A 27,318-nucleotide genomic window follows, 5' to 3' on the forward strand; every position below is an offset into this window, starting at 1 on the left:
CTGATGTACAGTAGAAAGTGATTGCTAATACACCTAGAGGATTATGTTTGATTATTTTTGTTAATAAACCCTCCCTTTGTAAACATGTCTTCTAGCAGTATAAATGCATCTACACTGCCTCATTTGCTAATACAGAAATACTAGGGGAAAAAAAAAAAGAAAAAACTAAGGGGAAGGAAAAGAAGATATGCTCCTAACAAACATATTTCTACTCTGAACTACCTGGATATCTGTTCTGCAATACGTGACTCAAGAGTAGGACATACACAAGGATTTATGTATATTTCTGCTAGTTTTGAAAGCTTCTGCTTTTCAAGTTATCCTAACAGTCACCTAGTCCCGTATGAAGAATTCAAGCTAGTTTATGTCAGACAACATATTAAAATGACTGTTCGGTTAACCTGAGGAGATAAACAGCCACAGTTTCTGTCACTGCCAAGACAAATCAATTGTTACCACGTAGTTCGTTTCAGTTGAATGAATTTTGGACAATGTGGTCTTTTCAGATACTAGTAAAGTTGCTGGCTGACATGCCAATGGGTAGAAGGATTTTTAATGACAGGAAATTTCCAATGGCTTTTTCAATTATTTAGGAGAATTGTTATTGTTCTTGAGTACCAAGCGTGGGGGCACTGGGGTGAAATAAGAGAAATGAGCTTTACACCTTCACTTTTCCAGTGTTTCAGGGATCTACCACAATTACTCTGTTACCATCTGGGATGTATCCTAGGCAAACAGAGAAGGGAAATGGTGATATCATCAGAACCAACTAATTTCTAAATCCTACCTGAAATGTAAGACATGTATACTTGTGCTTACTTCCCACAAGTATGTCTGGTTTTGCCCTTCTTTTTTTCCCCTGTAGTTCTTATTACTCTGTGTTTTATGAGCATCTGCTTCAGCTGACCGAGACTCTGTAAGAAATACCCAATGAGGCAAATAAAATCACAGTCTACAGGATGCAACCGACTTCTTCGGACATAACATCTGAACCCCCCCAGGCTGTGAACAGATCATATGCCTCATTTATTACCTATGCATAATCCTTCAGCTACTGACTACTGAGCTAGGTTTCCAGTTATATCCACTCTGAAACAAACTCCTGGTAGCCTTAGGCTCTCACGATGCAGTGTTAACAACGGGAGTTAAACATGCACCACTGCCGAAGAAACTGCATTCCTCAATGACACGATTTTCCGGTTTTTGAATGTGTTAGCAAGAAAGTGACACTGCATGCCCATGATGCTTGGCATCTACAGGGTTTCACATCTGCAGATCACCCTATGGACATTAGTGCTCACAAGTCAGAGACAACTGAGCTAGTGGTTGGGTCTTATCAGTGATCACCTTTCCACTAATCAGTCTGAGATGGATGTAAGCTAGCAAGGATCAACATTCTGTCACCAAGGACTAAACTGGCCCTTAATCCTCATCCAAACTGCCTCCCCTTTGGCCTGGCAGCCTCTGAAATGGTTATCTTGTTGTCAGCTGAAGAGAAGAAATGAAAAGGAAGATAAAATCAACTTGTCATTTCATACAGATGTCTACATCACAGAATCCAAGAATGCCCAAGGTTGGAAGCAACCTCTGGAGATCATCTAGTCCAACCACCCTGCTCAAAGTAGGGTCAAGTAGAGCAAGCTGCTCAGGATGACCTGCACAGTCACAGCACACAGAGGAACCTCATCACACCGGATAAAATCTGTAGTGAGACTGAGTTGAGAGGTCACACACAATCTGCCGGGCTAAGGGATCTTTTGAGCCCGGTGGCCTGTAAAATTGACTTCTCATGGTACAACAGTTAAGAAAACAGAAGGGTTGGGGAACACTTTATTGCTGTTCATGTAGCTCATTTGTACTCATACCTTGAAGCCAAAAGGGCAAGTGCAGTGATAAAAGTCCACTGGATCGTTGTTGCAAGTCCCATTGTTCTTACATGGATTGGAGAGGCAGGGGCTACACTTGGACACAACACTGATATCTACCGGCTCTGGAAAGGGAAAGCACAGTGTATTAATAGAGAATTGGATTACAAAATTAGTACTTCCCGTACTCACACATATAGTTTTTCCTAATGCAGCATTCGCCCTGCGTTGGCACAAATGCACATGCTGAGGGTGCGACTTTACACAACAGTATGGGATTCCCAGGGATTAGAGAGATTTTAAGTACTTAAATCAAGTGCTAGGCAAGTCTCAATGATGCTTATATTCTCCTGGACATGCAAGCATCAGCTCTGAAAAAACATGTTGGGAATCTCCAGAGAGTGGGCTTATATATATAGCTTTCAGCAATTTTTCCTTCTCTCGGTGCTGGAAATTCTGCAATAGCAACCCCTAGGGAACGATAACATGAAAGCTCTATGGCTGGTAACAAGAATGAAAGTGCAGATGCAACACCAGAAATGACAAACATGCATAAGAAAGATTTAGCTAGAGGCTTAGGGGAATATCTAGGTGCAAAGTGTTCTACCATCCTTAATTTAACAGAGCTAAAAACTTATTTTCTTCCTGTTCTGCCCAGAAGAATAATTATCAACATTCAGCTATCTCAGAAAACGCAACAGAGACAAATATGCAAACATGTAAATGTATGCAGGTAAATACACATGGCCATATTCAAACCATTTAATAAACCACTTTTTTTAACAGACCTCTTCCAGAGAAGTAGTGGTGTGTGTTGGTGAGCAGGAAAATTAACACAGATCAAGTACCAAGTCAGTCAATATTTTACTGTTGAGATTTTACAGAAACCTAATTTAGACAGTTAAAGAAATGGTGATTTTGAAGTGGCTAAATTTTGAATATTAATGAGTTAACAGCTTTTACACATAAAAAATAAAACAACACTTTGAAAGGGCTTAGATTATATCAGGCTGTAAGGAAGCTACAATAATTCTATTTAATTTTTAAGGAAATGAATTTTAAAATAACTTAAAATTGGTTCTGTGCTAATCAGAAGTGGGCACAGAGCTTCTGGTATTGTGTGATAAATGATAAAATGAAGTAAATTGTGAAACATCCTGAAAATGGAGAAAATAAGCTTATAATTGATGTTAGAGGGAAGGTGGAACTGTAGAAGGTTACCAAAACTAGGAATGAAAAAATCCCTCCCAGTCAAGGATTTGCTTTGGGCCATCCTGTATGAGATATAAACCTTCATTATTAACTCTGAATAATCGCACAGCACGACAGGGAGTAAGAACATGATGGAGATGGGTACTGAGGAGTGTCAGCTGAAAAGCATCTGCAATGGAAAGGCTGTATCCTGATCCTGTACTGACGGTGGTCTTGTCAGGGCCACTGACTGCAGGGTGCAACGTGCAATGCTCTGTTGACAGGGCACAGCTGATTGCAGAGTGCAACATGCAATAATGAAGGGTCTTGTCGGGGCCACTGACTGCAGGGTGCAATGCTCTGTTGACAGGGCACAGCTGATTGCAGAGTGCAACATGCAATAATGAAGAAAAAATATGCAAGAAGTAACAAATCCAAAAAATGAAATAAAAGATTGTTGTTGTCCTCTTCTATCCTTGTGTTTATATTTACCTAAATGTCATACAAATTTTTAATTTTGAGTTAGGACAGCAAGAGGAAATCAGATCTGAATTTCTGGCACTGGTGGGGGTGGGATGCAACATATCTGAACTACTTTTGCCTTGAAGGTAGAATATAAGAATAATATATGAAGGTAGCTCCTTGGTGAGCTTATGAAACAGGCAGCAGTGCTGCTCTTCGAGATTTAGAGGTCACTAAGCCAGAATTTGTTCTATTATTTATTTATTTCATAATACACATGCGTATATTTTCCAGTTTTTCCTATGGCATAGATCAAAGCTAATCAATGTAGGAGCTAATAAGAACAGTGTTAGTTCCCAGCAGTTAAGTAGTTCATTAGTTTGCCCTTGTGGATTTGATTTATAAATCCATATAGCAAAATGCCCTCAGCCCAGCACATTCCCCTCCTCTACTACATAACTAGAAGGGCAATTTAATAAGAAGCAGAGCTGAGTTTGCATGACTTGCACATTACATACTTTTGTTTTCCTGGCTCGGCTGAGACATAACCTTCTGCTCAGTCACAGGCTGAAAACATAATTTTAACAAGAATAAGCTAAACTCCGCTTTTTTTTTTTTACTGTAACAGTTACTGGAGGTCACAGGGGACATCTACACGCTACCTTTACACAAGCATCTCAAGGTACCAAGCTGAGCATGGGCTGCTTCTGCAGCAATGACCCAGGCGTTGAGGGGCCCGGGGGCATCAGCCCACCCTGAGCTCTGTGCGTGCAGTACCTGAGCTGGGACTGGAGCTAGGCAGGCAGCAGCGCACACTTATCCTCGGACACTCTGCCACAGACAGGCACGTGTCCCAGCCACCGCTCAGCGATAAGAGGGCGATGCAGCTACAGGACTGCACCGCACCCTGGCACAGGCCACAGTCATGGCTCCAGCCCAAGGGTCAACTCGCACTTGACACTGCAACAAATCCTGTTGTTTTACCATAAAAGAGCATCACCGATGTCCAGACAGAATAGCATGAGGCATTGGTTCTTAAATGTGGGAAATGGGTTCCAGTTAGACCACCAAATCATCCGTTGCTTTTCAAAACATATGTAGTGTGATGAGAAAAGGTGAGTTTTTCTAGGGCCTGGAGCTTCTTGGAGTATACTGCCACTTGTCCAGACCATCAACAGTTTCTGCTTGGCCAAAGATCACCTCCGAATCAACACTTCTCCTTTTCTGTTCAGATAAAGCAGCCATGGAGACAGTTGGGATAGCAGAAAGCCCACCAGCTTTCCCACGGACCAAACTAATATTTACATAAAAACACACATCTGTTTTTAATAGTCTGGATCACAGCTTTACTTCTCTCTTGCCGAAGAGTTGCTTGCTTAGTTTTGAGAGAAAGTGAGCATAGCTGGTGATATATCACAGTTTCAGAATGAAGAAGTCATCTAACTTCCCTTTCTGGATTAATTTTCAGAACCTGTTTAATATATAAATACAATCATTTTCTCTGTGTCACTTCCTGTGAACAAGTACATTATTTGGTATTTTTAGTGTTTAGGATATATTTGTACTTCACATTTGAGAGGCCACTATAAAGTCTGTAGTCCTGACAATTATAGTCAGAGTTCTGATAATTCTGAGACTGACATTCCATGGTAATTAAATTATAGGGTTACATTTATTAAAAATATATTTGAAAGGACATAAAATTCAGCTCAGGCTTGGGAATTCATGTTCTAAATACACCTCAACATCATCATTTGTTTTTTCAGCAGTTTAATCCCAGGCCCTATAAAATCATGCTGCCTAGCAGTACTGTAAATGCTCATGGCACTCTGAGAGACATAAAACCAGGCTTTATGCCCTCATTTCCATTTCTAACAGAGGCTACTGACGCATCTTTTCCACTATACATACAGCTCCATCTTCACTTACTTGCTGGTAACCTAAGCAAACCTCCAAAACATTTTTTTTTACAATAAGGGCATGCAGGTATATCCTAATCTACATTCAGTAATAAGGTACTTTATCCCCCAAAAAGTGTGCTCCTTATCTTTGGTCTCAGCGCTCTCTAATGCAGCACTGACCACCCCCAATCGTTAACAGTCGCACCCCAACCCTCTCCTGAATGAATATACACTGTACTGAGGCATGGAACATTATTTTTTTTTACAATAAGGGCAGGCAGGTATATCCTAATCTACGTTCAGTAGTAAGATACTTTATCCCCCAAAGAGCGTGCTCCTTATCTTTGGTCTCCGTGCTCTCTAATGCAGCATGCTCCTACCAATGACCACCCCCAATCGTTAACAGTCACACCCCAACCCTCTCCTGAATGAATGTACACTGTACTGAGGCATGGAACATTTTCATAACCTACAGTTTCTGATACAGAGATGATGAGGACAGTTTGCAGATCTTCAAATGGAAATGTACTTTTGGTAAATATTTGCTTTGCAGCAGAATTCTCAGTTTCTCAGTTTTCATGTAAATGTACATAATAACTAGAATGCTCTATATTTTTAAAATAACTCTGATTTTACCAAAGTTTTTGGGGTAGGTAGAAGGCCAAAACCACTTTATTTGGTCAAATAAGTTCTAACAACATCCTATATGCTAAGTTGCCATTATACAGTCTAATGTGAGCAACAGGAATACTAACACTTCTGCGGTTTGCTGGTTTTCCTTTCAGTGGTGCAGTGAACTGCACTTTGTGGAAGAACACTTGAAAATGAAACTTGGATGTCATGTGATAGGTCAGAAAATAAAAGCCAAACCCAACTTCCCCTCTCAGCTCACTTGAAAACCAATCAGCTTCCAAGCGTATAAAAATAAAGCACTGTATATGAGGAAAACCAACAAGATCCCATCCCTGGAAGTGTCCAAGGCCAGGCTGGATGAGGCTTGGAGCAACCTGGTCTAGTGGAAGGTGTCCCTGCCCATGGCAGGGGGGTTGGAACTAGATGGTCTTTAAGATCCCTTCCAACCCAAACCATTCTATATTCTATGATTCTAAGACAGAGCCGAGATCCTCCCTCCCTGCCTGCTCCTACCTTTGCACTGGAAGTGGTGAGTCGGTGTTGTGAGCAGCAGCCTGTCCACCATGGCGTCCGGCCCGCTGCAGCGGGCTATCCCTGGCTCTTTGTACCCAGCCTTCACCCACTCGGAGAGCCAGCGGAGGTTGCAGTCGCAGTGCAAAGGGTTGGTACCCAGAGCCCTAATGGTGTAAAACAACAGCAGTTATTTTGGCTTGCAAGCAAAGATAACATCTCTCATCTCACTGAGGCACATTTTACTCTGCACTTTTACAGGAATGCTTTACTTCAAAATGTGGGAAAGATGATCTGACTATTCAGGAAGACTTTTAGATTTATCTCTTCCAGTATTCCCACTCTTTTCTTCCCATCATTAGTTAGGGAGGTTGTATAAATACTGAACAACACATCACTTCTTCAAACAATAAATCACTTTTTCAAACAATTGTGCTTGAGCAGTGTCGCCAGACATATTGCTTTCATCAAATTCATCGCACTGCTTTCCTGTATTTGGGTCTTTGGCCTTCGTGAGCATATTCTAACAGTGAGCTGTGTCATTCAGTTTGGATCTGATGACTCACGCTAATGTCTCCTCACTAGATGAAACAAACACTCAGAGGACAGCCCTGTTTCCAGAACTGCAGCCTGGCCTCTGCTAAGTTTGTTTATGACACATCTGCTGGTTAAGCCATCCTTGAGTTAGGTCAGATGGCTGAGGTAGATGCATTCACATAGTGTAACCAAAATTCACAGAACTTTTTCATTATCCGTGGAGATCTACCTGAAAGAAAACAAACACTTTAACACCTAAACACCTACTTTAAATGTAGGTGCTGCCTTGACTCATTCATACTCTTTTTTTCTTTTATAGGAGGTGTCTTTTCAGGCAATAGTCAATTAAAAGACTTCAGAAAAGTCAGTTTGAAAACAATTAATTTTTGAAAGTGTGAAGAAAAGCACGTTGGAGACGTGAATTCATTTTGCTGCAAGTAAATGCAAGGCTTTAGCTGTACATCATCTGCATTGCCATGGGAAGAAAATGAACTAAATAAAGATTAGCACAGAGAGGAGATACTAAAGAAACCAAAAATTCAGATTGGGTTTTAGCCTTTACTGTTTCTGTAGATGTTATAAACTATTTTTAAGATGGTATTTTACACTCAAGCTTCTTTCAAATAAAAACATATCAGACAGGATATTAAGATAGAAACCTCAGTAAATTTGTTGACACTTTCCTATTGGAGTGACTAATGAACCCACTGTGCCCCAGACAGATTCATAATGAGAGTTCATAGGTTCAAACCCTGTCTAGGGCTCATTCATCAAAATTAAATGCGTACTGCAGCGCAGTATTAAAAAATATCCATCCATTCCTTCTGTAAATCCATTGCTTACAATGGAAAAAAACTACTGGGTTGACTTTTTGACCCTGTAACTGTGATCAACTGGTTCACTTGTCCAAGGTCAAGCAAAATGCAACAGTGAAAGTTGGACCAAGAAATTAACTTCAGCATTGAGCACCTGCCATATATAAAAAGGGAGTGGGAGGGCTATGGGAAGCTAGTTACCGTCTTAATTAATCTTTATAAACTACATTCGAAATAAAGCGTCTCTATAGACACGAGAAATCATTACCAGTGACATTGTTGTACAAGTTCAGAAATTATCACATGTATCTTTCTTTTCTTTTCTCTGTGGTTTTGTTTTTTTCTTAATTTCTAGCAACTATACTGAATTCTTGTATTTTCACTCATGAGTTCTAACATGCTCTCTCTATTTCTTTGCCCACTATAGCAAAATATTTCCAGAAGGTAAAAATATCTTGTGCTGTAGTGAAATACCACCAGAATTTTCAAAATATTGTGCAGGCATTTCTGTTCAGACACTTGGGTGTTTTTTTTTTGGCAACTTAGAATGAAGTCAATTGAAATAACTCTAGCCACAACAATGTGGAGAAACAGAGGAGGGCTTATTTTTATAGGTAACTAACATAAATTTGAGTAAAGATGAGATGATTCAACAGGATTAGAAATCTAAGCTTTTTATTGAAAATACATCCGGCAGAAGTACCTGCTGCATACAGCATCCATTACCAAGGGTTTCTCTGCGGGGTGCTGAGGGGTCAGCTTGTGTGGGCAGCATTTGGGAAACTCTATCAGTTACAGAGTTGTGTGAGTCAGTGAATGGGGAGGACAGCAAATGCAGGAACTGACCTAACCGAGCTGGTCTCAGTTCTACCCCAGTCGGTGTTGGGTTCTTTTTAAGTATTAAGATATGTGATCCTTCAGTAGTGCAGTAACATTTTTATCATCGCCTGGGACTAAACAAGTCAGTAGAGTTGGGCTGAGGTAGACAATTCTATGATTCAAGTAAAGAAAGTAATAAATAGTAACCCAAACCAGTGTGTGTATACCATATGCAAACCTTCCTCTGTCTTTAGCGAGGTGTATCAGCTACGCAGTTTGCTCTTATAGTTATGTGCCAACAATACGATGTTTACGATGTAAGGGAAATTTGGTGAACACTTTCTTGTAGGCTTTAAACAGCTATGGAAGAAGTGATTGAAGTATCTAGATCTCAGTTTTGTTCTTCCAATTACAGACCGATGTAGAGCTATTACAAGAGACTGACTAAAATCAATAGTTTTGTCTATACTGCAGAACACAGCTTTCCCCTGTCATAACACCTGTCCTACTCTTAGCCACACAGCCTGTAAATTTAACATAAAATTTTGTTCTCCCATACATTATGAGTTTGATGAGTAGCAACCCCTCATATAATTTTCAAAATTATTCCAAGTGCATGCTTTCTCCTTGAAGATCTATATATCAGGAAGAGCTCAAAACAAATGTATTTTGAATTATGTATGACTTTGTTTGAATACGCACAGCTTTTTCTGTCATGTGAAGAGCAAAAATCATTGTGGTTGCTAAAAGTTTCAGAATCCTCTTTAAGAAATTGGAGAGCACAATTGCACTGTAAAATTCAAGTGTTCAACTGTGCAAATTACACCCCAGACAGGTCTTATTTATTTTATGGATCCTATTTATTACTGTTCATTTCAGCTTTGTGTATTTTACATTTCTGGCAGCACATATATCTAAACAGATAGACTGCAGTGATTGTATTGGGCCAAAGGGGTTTTTATCACTCCCTAAGGTAGAATGGTTTACCCAGGAAAATTGTATCTGCACTTGATTTAAAGTAAACCCTGAGGAAAAGCCAAACAAATGGGGTATGATATGTTTATCTCTTGAGTTCTAAAAATATCCTCAGAAGCCAGATTCCCAGTATGGAAGGTGTCACTGCGCTTCCAAAAGGAGGTACAGGGCTTCGGCTCAATAAGACTTTCATTCCAAAGCAATGTGCAAAATGACTCGACTGTACTGGGAACGTGATGAAGATGCACATTTTGGGCAAAACAAAGATTTTCTCTGACTTAGATGCCAAGGTATGAGCTTGAAAAGGAGAAGGTTATTTCTCAGCTGATGCTGAAATTGCCCAAGTTGCTCATTTGTGATTTCTGTCCCTACCAATCCGAGATCTCTTTACTTTTTCTTGTCCAGAGAGAAACTGAAGCAGAAAGGTGTTACACAGAAAGAGACAGTCCGAGGACATATTTGCTATCCAGCAAATACGTACATATGAACGAACCCTGTATTCTGTAAGCGTTCTGGAGGGCGCGTTTAAGATTGCAAGGAGAGAAAGAGAGATATAAACCCTAGGTTAAATGCACACATATCCAGTTGTATGCCTCAATGTGTGTATCCATCAACATCACCTTGTGCACGAGGGCAGCATCAGAGCAGAAAATATCCGTATCAACTTGTGAATCTAGCTACTTCCCAAAATGACCAAGACACACCCTACCCTCTGATTACTTGAAGATAGTAATCGAGAAACACACTACACAAAATTACTTTTCCTTTACATCTGTTGTCTAATAATGTGAAGTATCACACATTGTATCTCAGAGAAAAACCCGTTTCTGTTCACTCTCTTGGCACCAACTGTTACACTTCAGGTTTATTTTGTAGCAATTGCAGCTATTTGTCTTTACCGTTCTTTCAACAACTGAACTGCATTTAAGAATATCCTGGACCTCCATCAATACAATAGTAATTTTCTGAAATATCTGAAACGTCTAATAATTTTTGCAAATTATGAACTGAAGTATTGATGCTGTGAAATGAGCAAGTTCCATATGATTAAATATATATGTCTGAAGCAGTGATTCATCAACAAGTTCATACACCGACGAACATATGACACTTATTAAGCAAAGAATTCACATTTGCTTAATATTTGCTCTTTGTGGGAGGTTTCCTGTCTCTCACTCAGACCATAACACACTCTGCATTTCACATAGACAATGCTGAAAGAAAACCTTAAACACAAAGTCCACAGAAGAGGCAACTGTCACATTCGCTCATTTGGTTTTCCTTAAGAAAATATTTTGGTAACTAATAACAACAGGTTCTAGTATGTTTTTATTTCCTTTGAACAGATGCACTATGAATATCCAGAGCAGAATATGGAAAGTGAGCTGGGAAAACAGAAAAGATATACAATCTTAAACTTGCAATAACAGGTACTGTTTTATAAATCTGAAACCGTCAATCAAACAGATGAACCCAGAAGTACTTACAGATGGGACAGGGATACGAGGTCATTGAAAGAACCTTCAGGAACACTGGAAATATCGTTTCCATGGAGTGTCCTAGAAAAGGAGAGAAGCAGGAAGGTATCAACCACAGTATTTTATCTGCTCCCCACAAGTGAAGGAATTGGTGCTTAAGGATATGCATTTGATTTTGTTTCTTTAAGAGTTTCTATGAGCTTCACAACTCACGAGCTTTCATGCTTTATTACTTCTACTTCTAGATGCTGGCATTTAAAATAATGATAGAACCAGAATTATTGGTGACTAATGTTTTCAATTAAACAGTTGACATACTATTTTTGCTATTAAAAGGGTATTGATGACAAGCAGACCCTCACATGCAGACCTGTATTCTTTTATAGAATCCCATTAGCCAGAAACACAGGAAAAAAAAGAACAGGGAAAATAGCAACTGTTTAACAAGGAAAATCGAAATTAAATATTGACTTTAGAGAGATCCTAGGAGAGAACAAGGGTCCATGAGGGCAAATACAGCTTCACTTTCACATTCTAGTTACCCATTCTTAACATAGGAAATATCTCCTTGTGTGTTTGGGTTTTTTTAAATCCGTTCGACAAATAGATTTCAGCTACCAGAGAAAATACTTGGAATTATTTTTTTCAGGTCATTATTCACCCTGCACAAAGAAACGAACATTTTTCTAGCAGGGTTTTCAGGATTCTTGTGAAAGTGTTTGCCACTATTTCCAGGACAATTTAAGCAGCCACTTTATCTCTTTTCTAAGAAATACAATTATGTGTGTGTTACACAGACAAGCATAAATGGAAAGATTTTTCTTGCAGCTCGTAGGGCACAATCCTTGTATTCAAAGAGTAAAAATTATTATTTGTGATTACTTGTGGTTTTCATTGCAATTGCAATGGAATGAAGGTCCTGCCACAAAGTGGGCAACCCCACTGGAGGTTGTGGCAGACCAACGGAGAGGAAGAGCACTTCTTGCAGCACACTATGGCTACGACCAGACAGCAACAAATGAGTGTGCAGGAGGGCTCAGGATGCTGGGGGTGACAACTGCATAAAAACTACCCAGAAAATGCAGCAGAGAAAATACACAGTCATGTCAGATTTTATTTTATAAATAAATAAAATCAGCTATTCAGCTGCTGCACCCTCTGCCTCACATGATAATTATTTGGGAAAAAAATAACACAGAGAAAAATACTGAGGGTTTATTCTAAGTTTTCTAGTTTGCATGTCACTGAATACCAGTTTACTACTTCCCCTAAGTAACAGACAGGAAGAAGCCGAGTTGATTCTGCTGGATCTCCCTAGCTGTTTCTCAAACAAAAGTTGGTAGAAAACTTGCAAAGGAAAAGAACATCAATATTTTAAAAGTGTATTTTCTTTCGCACTTCTGCACTGAGCTGGTTCAGTTACAGCAAAGTGCTGTATTCTTTATGTCCTCTTTCCCAGGTCCAGGAATTACTGTCAGTGCTTCAGATGTGGCAGATGAGGGTGCAGCAGCTCTTTCCTTGGGACATTTATTTTCTAATTTACCTGGTGATTTGTGGAACACAGAAATCCCATCTTATTTTTTTATTTGTGTGTCTGTACAGATTCTTGAAACAGAGTACACTGAGTTTATTTAGAACAAAGCAAGCATCTGGGCCCATGGAAACACACAATAGCCCCAGATGAAAATAAGAGCATCTCTTTTTGCATCCTTTCTTCCCTAACTCCACTATTATATTCACCAGGATCTACACGATGCCTTGTAACTCTTATGAATCCTACCTTTACACATTGCCTTACAGCAGGGTACGCACAGCCAGGAAAGCCAAACTTGCCAGGGGCAGATACACCTCGTCCTGTCTCCATGAGGCTGGGCCCTACCATGGGGCTGTGAGCTATGTGAGCATAAGCAACGTTACCACAATCACGTTTTACAGCTGCTCGTTGCAGCTGCAGTTTCTATCTCATTGTACTGCAAAGTCTTTCTCCAGAGCATGAAACCACAAAAACTACAGCAGAGTTATCCCGCTGGCATCTCTCTCCAGTTCTTGAGGCCAGTATATCAAAAAGTTCCCCTTCCAACATCCTGATTCTGAAATGTTCTTTTAAGCATACCTAGGTTTTGGCTATTAATAATAACACTTGGCATATATAAGGATGGCTCTCCAAGCAATTAATCTGAACAGGAAGAGGAAGGATATGAGCTCCCACACAGTAACTCCAGATACAGCACACTCACTAATCCTGTACAGAATGACCAACTGACCGAGACATACCCCAGGGCTATTAAATAACGAGTATTCTTGTTGGCATGAGGATACAAGACCAGGCCTGGTCACCAACTTGTCATCAGAATGTTCCCTCCTTCAATGAAATCAGCATATTTAACTAAGCAGTCACTCATAATGAGCTTATGTTCTGATCTTTTAAACTACTTAAAGATGTGCAAGACGATCCTCTCTGAACAGGCAGTAGAACTTATATTTATCTTCATGTCACATCAGTTGTGTTTATTCTGGGAAGGGGTATGTTTTCTTTCCAAGATGTCTTGGAAACTTCTTCCAAGAGAAGTTGAAAACTGACAAAGCCATTTATCTGTAACACGGTAAAACCATCAAAAATATAAACCCATTTGGAATGAATGGCTTGACTGCATATCTCAAACACTGCGATATGTTTCATGGGTGCACATGCCTGCATTTTAATAAAAAAAAAAATCATATCAGCAACATCATCACCCGTGCAGCTAAAATGAAATTATAAATACTAAGAAACAAACGCCACAATAATAAACAGTGGCAAAAGAATTCAACAGTTCAATAAAATCCTTCTCCTCTCAGACTAACAACAGGAACACATTTTCATACCAAAAGTCCTTACGAGCAAATGGTCAAATAAAATCTTAAGCATTTGGACAGTTAAAGGACACGCATTGTGTGTGTGTTCTCCCTCAAAAGCACAGCTTCTAGGGTACCATCTTGCCTCAACACTAGTGAAGAGCAGGGGTATGAATTTATGGTGACGTAGATCTCTCAGAGCACAAAGTAACAAAACAGTTGAATTCTTGAAATAAAAAATTCCTTCTATGTATCATCTGCTAACTTACTATTTTGTCTTCAGGTAAGGATATGAACTAAACAAATCCTTTTGGGCTGTGGATTTTTTGGTTGTTTCTTCTTTTGTTAACTGTTCCCAAGCCCTGCCTCGTAGCCCATTGCCTCATAACACCAGGTTACTATAGACACAAAAGGGATGATTTTTCAGTACACAATGATCTACCCTGGCAGGACAGAAATGTGGCTAAAAGCTTGGCCGAGCTTACAGAGCCATCAAGGGCAAACACCTACAATGAACCCTGAAGGATGCCAAACCCTGCAGGAACCAACACAACCCAGATGTCAGAGGAAGTGGGAAGCCACGGCATCACTGCTCAATGCTTCTAACAGCAGCACCATTTACAGATTTACTGGGTAAGTACAAGTAGTCATTCTGCGATGTAAAAAGAGCAAAAACCAAAGCCAAATAATATTTCTGTTAGGTCAAATCAGTGCAGCATCCAAGCATGAAAGCATATTGCAAAAACTGGTTCCAAGGTTGTGCCGGACGAGTATTAGTGATAGCTTTCTCATCACACATCTCACTATGTTTGTGTGAGCTTCGAACTGCAATGAATATCCATCGGTTTTCCGTACAACTAGAGTATCTCATGTTAGTAGAATATTCTGTAGCTCATTTTATCACTTTTTAAAATAAGTATAACATGGAAAATTGTTTTGTCATCTGAGAAGCTATTTTTATTTCTGGACTTCGCCTCTTAATTAAATCAGGACAGAATGTCAGAAGTTAAAACACTCACACAACAAAAATAATCTTTAAAATTATCTGTTCGGGTCTATCAGAGAGTTGTAATATTTATAATTACTTTGTCTCAATCTCAGCTTTTCAAATCTGTTTAAATTTAGCTTCTAAAACGACTAGCTTTGGACAAAAAAAACCAAAACCAAATCAAAATTTTTCACTGCAATAGCTCTGTTGCCAAAACCTACCAATACCAACTTTTGCTCATTAAAAATATTCTGAAGACTCTGTGCTGAAATTGTACCAACTTCTGCTTATTAAAAACATTCTGAAGACTCTGTGCTGAAATTGCTCCCCAGCACACTTATGGATAAGCCATGTGAAGACTGAAGAGTAAAGGGCTGATGGTGTGAACACTGATATATATTCAGGCTTTAACATACACATGTTGATTCTGCAGTTTTCTTAACTGGGCTTATGCTGAAAAGTGTAAGAGAGAGCACAGAACCACTGCTTATTAAAAACATTCTGAAGACTCTGTGCTGAAATTGCTCCCCAGCACACTTATGGATAAGCCATGTGAAGACTGAAGAGTAAAGGGCTGATGGTGTGAACACTGATATATATTCAGGCTTTAACATACACATGTTGATTCTGCAGTTTTCTTAACTGGGCTTATGCTGAAAAGTGTAAGAGAGAGCACAGAACCACCTGTCTGTCAAAGATCAGCTTCGTCATACGTCTGTGATTATTCTGATTTTCAAATACCTATTTACTTTATTTACTATAGGCAAAACAGTAAAGAAAACATAAGCAATTTTGGAGACGCAGAAGCCTGTATGAGAAGGGTCTGCTACCTTCAGAGGCATGCACAGCCAAGGGTACCGAGGTCTCTATACACGATTTATAATAAAAAAAAAAGTGGGAATTGTTTTGCTGATGTTTTATCTTTTAAATTCCCCTGAGAATATGGCTAATAAATAACTGACAATAACAGATTGCACATTGTCACTCGGAAGCCACTTTCTCTCTGGAGAGCTGATTTTTAATAACAACATAGATGACACGTGGCAAAAGTTGTAGCTGATACCAGAGTTTTGTGGGCCATAATAAATCAAATCAATCTGGAGACTTCCAAATGCACGGAGCAGAGGCAGAGATCCCCATTTAGGCTTCATTTCACTCATGCTGCTCTGTGCAAGACAGGGGGGGCTTCTTCCTTAAAGGAGGAAGATATTTTAAAAATTTCATTAGCAGATCATTTAAAAAAGCCAAAATATAACTGCTGTTATTAAAATATTCTCCTTTTTTTCTGTCCATATGTGGCCTGCAAGAACAGAAGTGAAAAGACGAATTATAGCTATTGGAAAGGCTTCATTTCACTCATGCTGCTCTGTGCAAGACAGGGGGGGCTTCTTCCTTAAAGGAGGAAGATATTTTAAAAATTTCATTAGCAGATCATTTAAAAAAGCCAAAATATAACTGCTGTTATTAAAATATTCTCCTTTTTTTCTGTCCATATGTGGCCTGCAAGAACAGAAGTGAAAAGACGAATTATAGCTATTGGAAAGATACTTCAGGGGGAGAGTCCCAAACTAGCTCTAATCAAGCCAGCTTGCGTATCAGAGGCAGGCCAGAAGACAGCTCCATATGGAACAATTCCTTTGGCCACGAAACAGAATATATTCATCTGTGGCTGAATTTCAGAACTCATGTAACAGCTCAAATGTGACCATCCTAGTGTGCTAGAAATCAGGGTCCCAAGCCAAGCTTAAAACAACAAATCCAAATCACGTATCTTTCTTGTTCTTAGTAATGAAAACTGGGAATCTAAAGCTGTCTTGTAAGTTAGAAGGTTGAAACCCAGATATCTACGTTACCACTCAAACCACAGTGAAAGAGCTTGGCCAAACAGCATTGCCTTATTGCTTCCACAGTTGCAGTACTGTCCGTGTTGACACCTTAATTTCACATTTATGGAGTCAGTGCACAGCAACCATTGCTCTTTAAATTCACAGACCTCTGCATGTGACTGACACCTAACTTTTTTTTAAAAACACAGAAAATAAAAATGTGAACTTTCAAAGCACTCAGGGCATATTCTTCAACTCCTCTGTCCTGACCTTTTAGTGTTCAAAGCTCTTTCTCCTTCAGCACACTGAATAATCTCATCACAGCTAAACGATTTCATTTATTTGCTTTCAGTTTACTGCCAAGTAATGATGACCCACTTGTGTTGCTGGGCTGTGGGGAGGAAGGTGGCTTCTCCACCTTGTCCTGACAGCTGCACATGGGGTCAGCGTGTCCACAACTGAGTTAACCCAACTCAGAGTTTGTTTCCGCTGGGGCAGATGGGGAGTGAGAAACAGTAAATATGAGACTGAAGCAGGAGTCAGTCTAGCAGATGCCAAAGAAAAGCTGGGGGGGACATGGGGTGGGCTGCTTGCTGCAAGGAACAGGCTCACACTCTGAGATGATACAACGAACATGGCTTTCAAAAGAGAATATAAGCAAATTGTTCAATCCAGAAAGCTGCTGAAAGCAGCTACACTGGAAAGTGTGAGTGAGGAAAGGAACTCAGAAGAAAGAAACCCCACGTGGACATCTCTGAGTGTGCCACCAGTCAACAAGTGGTGAAATTTTATTCACAACTTCAAGACATTAGAGACGGGCATCTCCACATTACTGGCACCTAGGCACTGGCTTGACTTCTAACTTCCCTTCATATTGCATTCTTTTATGTAAAAACTTGCCTGCAGAAGTCCAAAATTATAGAAAATATTCTAAAAAGTTGCACAAGTTCTCAGTAAAGACACTACTGCTGAAGCATCCAATGGAAAATTACACTTTAAAATATGATCAAGTTTTTCCAAAGAGAAAAGTCCTTCCCTGTGGTGCACCCACACACTGTTCAAGTAGAAGAGACAAACATCCTCCAGGCAGTCTCTTGGAGGCCTGTTTTCATGACAGTTCTTGTCCCTGAACCATCAGAGAAAGTCATTCTTCCTACAAATATGTAATTGCTTCTTTTCAAGGTTTAACATTCACCTGCTCTAGTCATTACCGACATACTGCACCTAAGTACAAGTACATTGAAGCTAATTGTGTGAAAATATTTATGACTGCTGGATCAAGTGAAAGCCATCTGCTCGTTAAAACCTCCCTGCCATCAACAGCATTCTAATAAGCTACAACCCAGCTGCACCTAAGTCGCGGTACTTACAGCACTCGAAGAGACCTGAGCCCATTGAACGCGTGGACTGGAATGCACCGAAGTCGATTGTAACTCAAGATGCTGGAAGAACGAGAGAACACAGTTACAACAGTGTATTTTCTTTTATTATTCCACTCCTAATTCAACCACAAAAAAGCATGGAAAGCCACGTGCTTAAATAACAAGATGTATACTAATTGTTCAGCACCGAAGACGGTGTCTCAGAAGCAATTAGGACTGTTACCAAGATTTTGCACTACTTACAGTGTTGATAACTGACTCATGTTGCTGAAGGTGTAATTGGCCAATATGCTTATGCTGTTGTTGCTCAAATCACTGAAGAAACACACAGAGAAAATATAATTTATATGTATGAATTAAAAAACAAGTGCCTTTTTAAAGATTACATAATTTCTGCACAGCAGAATGCTTGAAACAATTGAAAAGTCACTTATTATCAATTGATGTAATATTTTCTAACCAACTTTGCATATGCTCTGAAAGCAAAGCACATCACACTCGACTAAAAAGCTTCAGACTCAGAAATACTAAGGTGTGTTTCCAGCATATAACATGAAAAAAACCCCCAAACTAGTGAACAGAAGCAAAGTTTTTGAAGAAGGACAAATTAATAGATGATACAAGCGTGGGTGAATATTTACTGTACCAACTTGCTTTGCAATTTATTACAGGCATACAATTTCCATACACTCTTCACACTGACAGCTACTAGGACAAAAGTTCATTTTTCATTAAAAAGAAGTCTTTTAGGCTGAAACAGAACATTTTGTTTTGTTGTCGCTTTCCTTTGAAAATAAAATTAGAGTTGTTTCCAAATAAAACACTGTGTTAAAACAGAGGATTCCAGTTTTCCCTCCTCGTTGTTTTTGTCTGAGATTGTTCTGCCCATTTGACTTGAGCATCTACGGCTGATTGAAACAGCATTTGAAAATTTCTGATAAATAGTTCAGCCAATAAAGTTCACTCCTGTGTATTTCAGGGAGTAGTTTATTGAGAAGAAGTCTAGTTGTGCCTCTATCTGTATGAGACTTCATAGTGGAAAGAGCTATGCAAATTTTCATTGCCTTAGCATTATAAATACTGTCTCACCTAGTGCAAATGAATGCTGTCTCCTCTGTTAGTGACCTTTACAGCCTTGCACAGATAAATCTGCCAAGGGAAGCTGGAGCAGCCTGCATGAGAGCCTTGCAGAGGCTGGAAGCTGCTGCAGAGGAAGGGTCTCTGGTGCTCTCAGTCACCTCCACTCTTTCTTCAATCTTTATGAACACTTATTATTCAAATTACAGAAGGTTTTTTGGTTTTATGGTTCTTCCCCCCTAAACACTATTTATGTTCCACCTACAACACAGTGCAGAAAGAGTCATGTAATTTTCTTGACATCAAAACCATGTGTTTCTTACATCAGTGTCAGGTGTCTGAAGGTGGAGAGCCCCTTTGGCACAGCAGTCAGATGGTTTCCTTCCAGGTATCTGAAAAAAGTCCGATTTGACAATTACACAAACATGTTAACAAGAGCTCCTGTCACTCCACCTGCACCATAAATGAGGAAAATGTAAAGTCAGTCACTGAGGAAGATATATCTGGTTCATTGCTTTGAAACTATAACAGTTTCTCCTTTATAAGTGAATTACCTGGCATGCAAAGCAAGACAGTAGACGACTGACTTCTGTATTTTTTTTTAAAGACTTGTGAATAAAGACCTACAGCAAACAGAAATAACCATCTGGTTCTTCTATGACAGCAACCAAAGAAGGGGAGGAAAGTTGTATGGCTTGTGTCCTGAACTTGAAGTGACCTTTAACAAGTTTCTACGAGAACGCTGAGTGCTGACTGCCCCTGTTAGGAAAGTTTTTGTCCTGTGGCTCTAAGTTCCTTGTCCAGCCAGAACTGGAAGAGGAGCTGCACGGCCAGGTCTCTGTGTTGCAAAAAGTCTTACTTATTCCAGTGTCAACACAAACATCCGTCAGTTTGGTGCCACGTCCATTACAGCCATTTCTACTATGGCATACAGAATCATAGAATCACAGAAGGGTTTGGGTTGGAAGGGACCTTAAAGACCATCCAGTTCCAACCCCCCTGCCATGGGCAGGGACACCTTCCACTAGACCAGGTTGCTCCAAGCCTCATCCAGCCTGGCCTTGGACACTTCCAGGGATGGGGCATCCACAGCTTCTCTGGGCAACCTGTTCCAGTGCTCCCCACCCTCTCCGGGAAGAACTTCTTCCTGATATCTAATCTAAACCTCCCCACTTTCAGTTTGTACCCGTTACCCCTTGTCCTGTCACTACAGGCCCTTGTAAAAAGTCCCCCCCAGCTTCCCTGTAGCCCCTTCAGGCACTGGAAGGTGCTATAAGGTCTCCCTGGAGCCTTCTCTTCTCCAGGCTGATACACACCCTCCTCACCTTTCCTTTTCTAAGTACGCTGTTACAGGAGGAACACTTGGTACGAAGTGAAGACCACAGACCAAGTTCTCTTTGAATACAAGCTCCTCCTACAAGCACTAAGTGTATTTATTAAAACAGCTTTTGTTTCCAGGGTGGAAGTTGTTTGAGGCACCGCTGAATGTGTCTCTAATCAGACACATGCACCACAGAGCTTAGCCTCTTGGGAGAATGTCCTCATTTTCCTGGCATAGAGTGCCTGTGTTTTGCAGTTTTCCTCCACTGAAGAAACATGAACATTCAGTAACCAAGGGAAAAACCTGAACAAACATAATACTTTTCAAAAGTTTGCCCAGAAGAGAGCATGGGTACTCAAGACTCCTCAGGTGACCTGTGGAGCAATGGGATGTTTATCACAAAATAACAGAGTTCGAGTTTTTTTTTCTTTAACCTTGGATTTTGGGTGAAACTGCATCCAAAGATACCAAAGTAGTAAGGCGCCAGTGGAAGTTGACCACTGTGTGCCATGACGCTGTCAAGGTGATCTCTAGATACCTGCCAGAAGCCAGATCTACCTGGGAAACAAGCCCACCTTTCTCAGAAAGTACTGTGCAGAAGGAAGGCATTTCTCCCTCCACGGGCAGGGATAAAAGATGAAGTATTTCCCTGCCTTAAAGATACGTTGGGGGACTTTTCCTAAGGTAGACATGGGACAATGTGACTGATGCATGTTTTCAAAGGTAATCAAGCGTAGCCAGGAAATGCAGCCCACAGACACCAGAACACTTCAAGTGCTGCCTCTACTGCTGAAAATATAATCCCATAATCATGTTAACAATTTTTATCCCACATATACAATTTCCTTTTCTTTGGCAACAGACCTCCTTATTCTGCACTTGGTATACCAAACAACAATAATAATAGACTGTTGCAGTGCTATGTGTTCCCTCTCTACATTAACTGTAACAACACAGAGATATTTGTGTAAACTAATTCCAAGATTTTCCCACAAACTTTATTTTTGCAACATTTAAAAATAAAATCTACGAACACCAACAGAATTTTTACAGAATACATTTTATAACTGTCACATTTTAGCCTTTCTCCCCCTCTTCTCTTTCAGCAGAAGGCCCTCTCACCGTTTGCTGCTGCTTCAGCTCTCTTTTCAACTCAACTCCTCCAACGACGCTACCCCAGGCTCATGGTTATCCACTCTGCCTGTGCACAGGATCCCGCCAAGGCAGGGTTACCTTAGAGCAGGCGGTGGAGCTGACCTAGCTCCTGCCAGGATTAGGCTGGAGCGGCGGGATTACAGGCTTTTGAATTTTTAACCAAAAGCAAAATCCTTCCTTAATGAAAACCCACTGTTGAAGAAATTACTCTCTCCATTCACAAAGATCACAAGCATCAAGTGACAGTGGGGCACAGTAAACAGCAAAGCAGTGACAGCTGCGCTGCTGAGGCAGATTATCACAAACCAGCGCGCGGGTTAGTTATGCCACATTTACACCTCCCATGGATATTCATACTCCGCAAGTGTAAAGTCTCTTGTTTCATTTTGACTAAATTTGTTACAAATTATATTGAAAATGGAGTTCCTTGGTGAATTCACACCATAAATTGCTGCGTAGAAGATGCTGAGAATTCAACCACATGTGTTACTCTTTGAACCGGGCAAGTCGTGTCTCATTTCCCCAGCCGCGCACTGCTACGGACGCAGCAAGCTGCTGGGAGTCCGCACCTTCGCTTCACCCCAGAAAGTCACGAATCTTAAACCCATGCATGAGGGCAGGTTAAGGTTCAGTCTTTATTCCAAATGTTAAATCCAAAGGATTTCCAAAGGAAATCAAAAGCAGGTCATGCATTATGTATTTGGAAGCTATATACGATTTTCCTTCAGGAAAGGAGGCCCAACTCTTGCAATGTGTTGAAATCTTCAGAAATACTTTTTCAGGATATTCTCTTGTTGACCCCAATGTGAAACAGCCTGCAATTTGAACAAACTGATGATGGCTAGCCAAAGGTTTTTTCCTCCCTGTTTCGCTTTCTAGCGCAATCAAAAGTCGAGGTTCATTTTTCAGACTTACAGAGACACACAGACCCCTGGAGTTAAACTCCTACAGAAGATCTGGTTTGAATAGCTTCGGGTCTGTACTGCAAGCAGTTTGATTGTTACATAAATGTGCTAGCAGAAAGCTGCAATACTTACACCAGTGGTATAACTTCTGAACAACCACAATTCCAAACTGATAATATGCATATATGCCTAAGAACAACTCACCACTGGTAAACTTTCCACCACATTACACAAAGAATGGCAGCATTTTCTAAGAAAAAGGCATTCATTTTGAAAGCACATTTAGGCGCAATGAATTTGAAATAACCAGAGCTTTTAGGGCATAAGAGCATGCCAAGAAGCAGGAGGATCTGAGATGCAACATTTGAAGAAACCAATTGCTGCAGACGAGCTGTTGCCCACTGTGGGCCAGGCCTCCGTCAGAGCAGGGAGGGGATGCGGGGCAGCAGCTCTGCACTTTGCTGGGCTGAAGATGATGCATGGGGGCTGCAGAGGGCTGGAAGCTGGACATAGTGAATAACAAATATTACTGAGGGTGAAGGGACAGAGCCCAGTTACAAAACTCTGTGTATTTATGTATATATATATATAAATAAAAACCACCATGGCTGAAGCTACAGACCCCCTGCCCAAACAAACCAAACCAAACCATAACAGAATGATGTGGAGGGAAGACGGTAGTTTTAATTCATTTGAATCCTTAGCCAAAGTAAAATGAGGTACATGGCATCTAGTATGCAAAGAAGTTCTGGCATGAATGAAAAAAATACATGTCTAATTTTAATGCTCAGAGTCAAGTTATTAATATACAGAGTCAAGAGTGGGTGTCAGTTGCCTTAATACAGACATACTGACTGGTGTCCAAACAACCTCATTTCCTTCCTAAAGTCTCTAGGTTCTGTATTTCAGTGTATCAAACTGGAAATTCTTTTTTACCCCATGAATCCTGCAAGAATCCTGAAGTCTCAGTAATGACCTGTAAACAACAAGCAATTACCAGAGCCAAACTAAAAAAAAAAAGATAACCCAAACCATGTATTTATGTTGCCATAAAATGGCACCAACCACCTCCCAGGAAAGTCCTCCAACACGTGACGGAGTGCTGGAGACAGGTAACTTTGAAATGGGTGGCACTGTGGGACACGGCCATGACTCACTCCATGCCTGTACCAACCCCGCCGGTTCTCAGAGCCTGCAGCAGCCCCGGGGCACATCCAGCACCTTCCACACACACTAACATCACATATAAAAAATTAAAAACTATGCATAAAAGATGACAGCTGTTCTTTTTCCAACTAGTCTATTTTTATACTGAAACCACTTGGATTGGAGGTGATATAACCAGCACAAGGTGCCAAAGCATCATGTAACGATTTGAATCACTTGGAACCCTTTTTGTACTGAAATGTCTATTCAGCCATAAAGTCAAGCTCACAGTGGCAATCTGTGCTAAGAGAAGAATCTGGAGAGAGAAATCAGTGCTCAAGCGGTAACTGAAAAGGCACAAAGCCGTTCCTTTAGTTTCTTTAAATATTTCATATAGAATGCTACATTACGAAACAAAGATGATACTCAACAATTTTATGCAGCTCTAAAATTAAGTTATAGTCTAAACTTTTAAATACAGGCATCCAGCATCCTAAAATTTTGAGATAAGCTTCATTTCCTAAAAACAGTGGTCTAGAAGAGAGTTGGACTGTGAAAGATGAAACATATCTGTAAAACATGAATTTTAAGAGCTTCAGTTTCAGATTTTTTGGGGAGAAACAAAATTCAAGTATGGATCCAGGTGCAAATCTGGATCGTGAACTTTCTTAGGTTTTGGCAAATTTAGAATCTGGATTTTGCTGCATTTTAATGTCAGACCACAACCTACAGGTTTGACACACAGCAACATGACTGTGAGAGAAGAGTGAAGGCCCTAAAGTTAAACTCACCTCTATTAGTACTCAAGTCACCTTTCCAATATGTACTCCGCCAGTGAATACAGTATTTGGTTGTACTGGTACTACAGACTTTTTCTAAACTATCAGATATGAAATGCAGATTTAAGTCCTCTATCTCAGCTGTAACTAAGATATCCTTCTACAGAACTACCCATTCCCTCCATGGGAGAATTTTCCTCTGCAGTGAATTAAGCAGGCTGTAAAATCTTTTACGACACCGGACCATGTAAGCCTAAGCTTTGATCTAAATCATTTCTCTCTTTTATTATCAAAGGAACACTCACGTAAGTCTGTGTTAAGGGTCAGTGTATAAAGCAGTGCAGTTTGCCAGGCAAACAAAAGCATTTGCATTCTGGAGCAGATGATTTCCATCCGATTTCTCACTTCAGAGTTATCCCCTGGATCAGCAGCAACACAGGCACACTGAAAATGTTACAATATCCTGCATGTACCGTAATGAACTGCTTAGAGCATATTTATTGCAGCAATTTGCATAGCACAGGTATGAGCCACTATTTTTAGTCACAAGCCAAGGGGTATCACAAATGCCTTGGAAGATGAAAAGGAGGGTGGAGATTGGTGGTAAATACCTCCAAACAAATGTGGCAGAAAATGTATGGGGAGCAATTGTCAAAATCACCTTGGCAGCTGGAGATTTGGTTGAGTAAAGGTGCCACGCGAAGACCGAGGCAGCAACAGGCAGCAAAACACAGGTGGGGAATAAAGAGCTAAAAGACAGTTTAATGGGGTCCCTCTGCTAGGAAGCAGGTCAGTCACTTGTTGTGCCAAGTACTGGGTGAGGCTAAATGAACCTAGCACGCAGGGCAAGACACATAACCAGAGGGGGAAGGTTTGTGAGGAGAGAAAGAGAAATGACAAAATGAATGCAAATATGAATATGTATTAACATAAATGGAAAGAAAAATAATCACTAACAATGACGTACGGATGCAGGTTTGCCTAACCATCCCATCAGTGCTGTCACATAGCTCAGTGTCATGACAACAGTTGGAGCCTAGAGATGACATGATTAGTAGATACTTATTCTAAAATACGCCATGCTCATTATGTTACAGCTTATGCACACACTGTCCACATAATTGCCTCCAATGTTTTTCCCCAGTGCAAAATATTATTTGCTGTAGGTCCATAAAAGCAGCTGGATGCTGTCAGATAAGACTTTATTAGACATAGACTATACTTTGAAGAAAAAAAAGAAAAAAACAGTGTTCACAAGCTGAGGTAATATGTAAAAGGAAAAAGAGCATGGGAAACTTAGTTCAAACAGATTTGGGGGGGAAAAAAAAAAAAGAAGAAAAGGAAAGCCTAAAACACTAAGCAGCAGTGAGGTTACGTTCCAAACTAGCTCATTGCCTGAACATTTTATTTCTGAACATCTGGATCAGAAAACTGAGTCTGTTCAAAAAAACCAAGGCCTGTCTTCAGAGCAAGCAAACAGTGGGAAAAAATGTCGGCAGTACATAAATATATAGCAAAGGAATTTGCAAGAAAGAAGATGATATTTCTCTATTCCCAGGAAGCTGAAAGAAGGCTTGCCCATGATGATGGAGTTTTGTGAAGGAATTTCTGGGAAATAGAAATTTCTTGCATCATCATCCCACAAAAAAGCCAGGACACTTAGTGGTTGTTTCAACTCAATTCTAGATGGAAGCCATCCCTGCCAAGGTAATCCCTCGTCCCAGGGGTGGTACAAACCAAACACGGGGATGTCTCCTGTCATTCCATGCTCCAAATATGAAGGAGATAATGGTTTTCACATGTTTTGACTATACACACATCCAAAACAGAAACTCAGGAAGAAAGCTGGAAGGAGCGAGCCCATGTCTCCAGTCCTCCACGTAATAAAACATCGCTGGCGATCTTTTTTGCTGGGCTTAGGTACAGTGAAATTTGAGCCAGCAAAGGGTAACATTTTCCCCATGTGCCTGTGCAAGAGCTGTGTTCATTTTTGCTCATTGCTATTTAATACCTGTTACAATGAAAGAATTCATGTTTTAAGGCTATTTTAAGACCTCTAAAAGAATTTAAAAGAACTTCTGAGAAGGCTATATTCAGCCGTAAGAGACTGGTTTGTCTAGATACGTGACAGTGCTCTTTCCTAAACCAAGTTGTGTAAAACCACACTGCAGTTTAATAAAAAGCACTGCAGCTAATGTGCCTTGTAAATGAACACATCAATAATGGGAGTTTATAAACGTCAGATTGGTGCATTCATAAAAATTCCACTAAAATGGTCCCCTGCATCATACCACCGTTCAGGCCTCCCGCCGGGAGGGAGCCATGGGGGACAGCGGGCTCTTTACACCCTTGTCCTCTCCTTGGCGTGACCAGTGTCCTTAACGACCGTGGGTTTGTGTGAGTGCCTACTGGGAGCACGGGGACCCCAGCACACTGCCCAGAGGTCTCCGATGTGAGAGCGTGGACGGGGCGAAGGGCAGCGTGGACTGCGGTAACACAGCGGCAGGGCTTTTAATCTGCCTGAGCACCGTGACGGCTGTACCGGTGAGGAAGGTGAGGGCCCCTCTGCCCTGGAGACTGCTGTGGCTCTCTCCAGCCATGCCAAAGCCGTGGTATCTTCTGCAGCAGGTAACTTTGGCGCTTTCTGGTGCTAATCAGGTATCACAACTACCACAGAAACAACACAGCTTTAAGAAGGGTGCACCCTCAGCAAGTTTG

General features: G+C 40.5%; 1 protein-coding gene across 1 annotated transcript in view; it reads right to left on the reverse strand.

Moving 5' to 3' along the window:
* The window catches only part of LOC104507487 (slit homolog 3 protein-like), a gene marked incomplete at both ends in the record, with an annotated part of 32,824 nt that extends 14,547 nt beyond the window's left edge, over window positions 1-18,277 (reverse strand). Inside the window, 4 exons of the mRNA XM_010148795.1 lie at window positions 1,866-1,990; window positions 6,566-6,729; window positions 11,196-11,267; window positions 18,206-18,277. Coding sequence (XP_010147097.1) covers window positions 1,866-1,990; window positions 6,566-6,729; window positions 11,196-11,267; window positions 18,206-18,277 — 433 coding nt within the window. The remainder of the gene's footprint in view (window positions 1-1,865; window positions 1,991-6,565; window positions 6,730-11,195; window positions 11,268-18,205) is intronic.
* Between the last annotated feature and the right edge of the window lie 9,041 nt (window positions 18,278-27,318).

The sequence above is a fragment of the Eurypyga helias genome, unplaced genomic scaffold (genome assembly GCF_000690775.1).
Source record: "Eurypyga helias isolate BGI_N326 unplaced genomic scaffold, ASM69077v1 scaffold42453, whole genome shotgun sequence".
In the NCBI taxonomy this organism is placed as follows: domain Eukaryota; kingdom Metazoa; phylum Chordata; class Aves; order Eurypygiformes; family Eurypygidae; genus Eurypyga; species Eurypyga helias.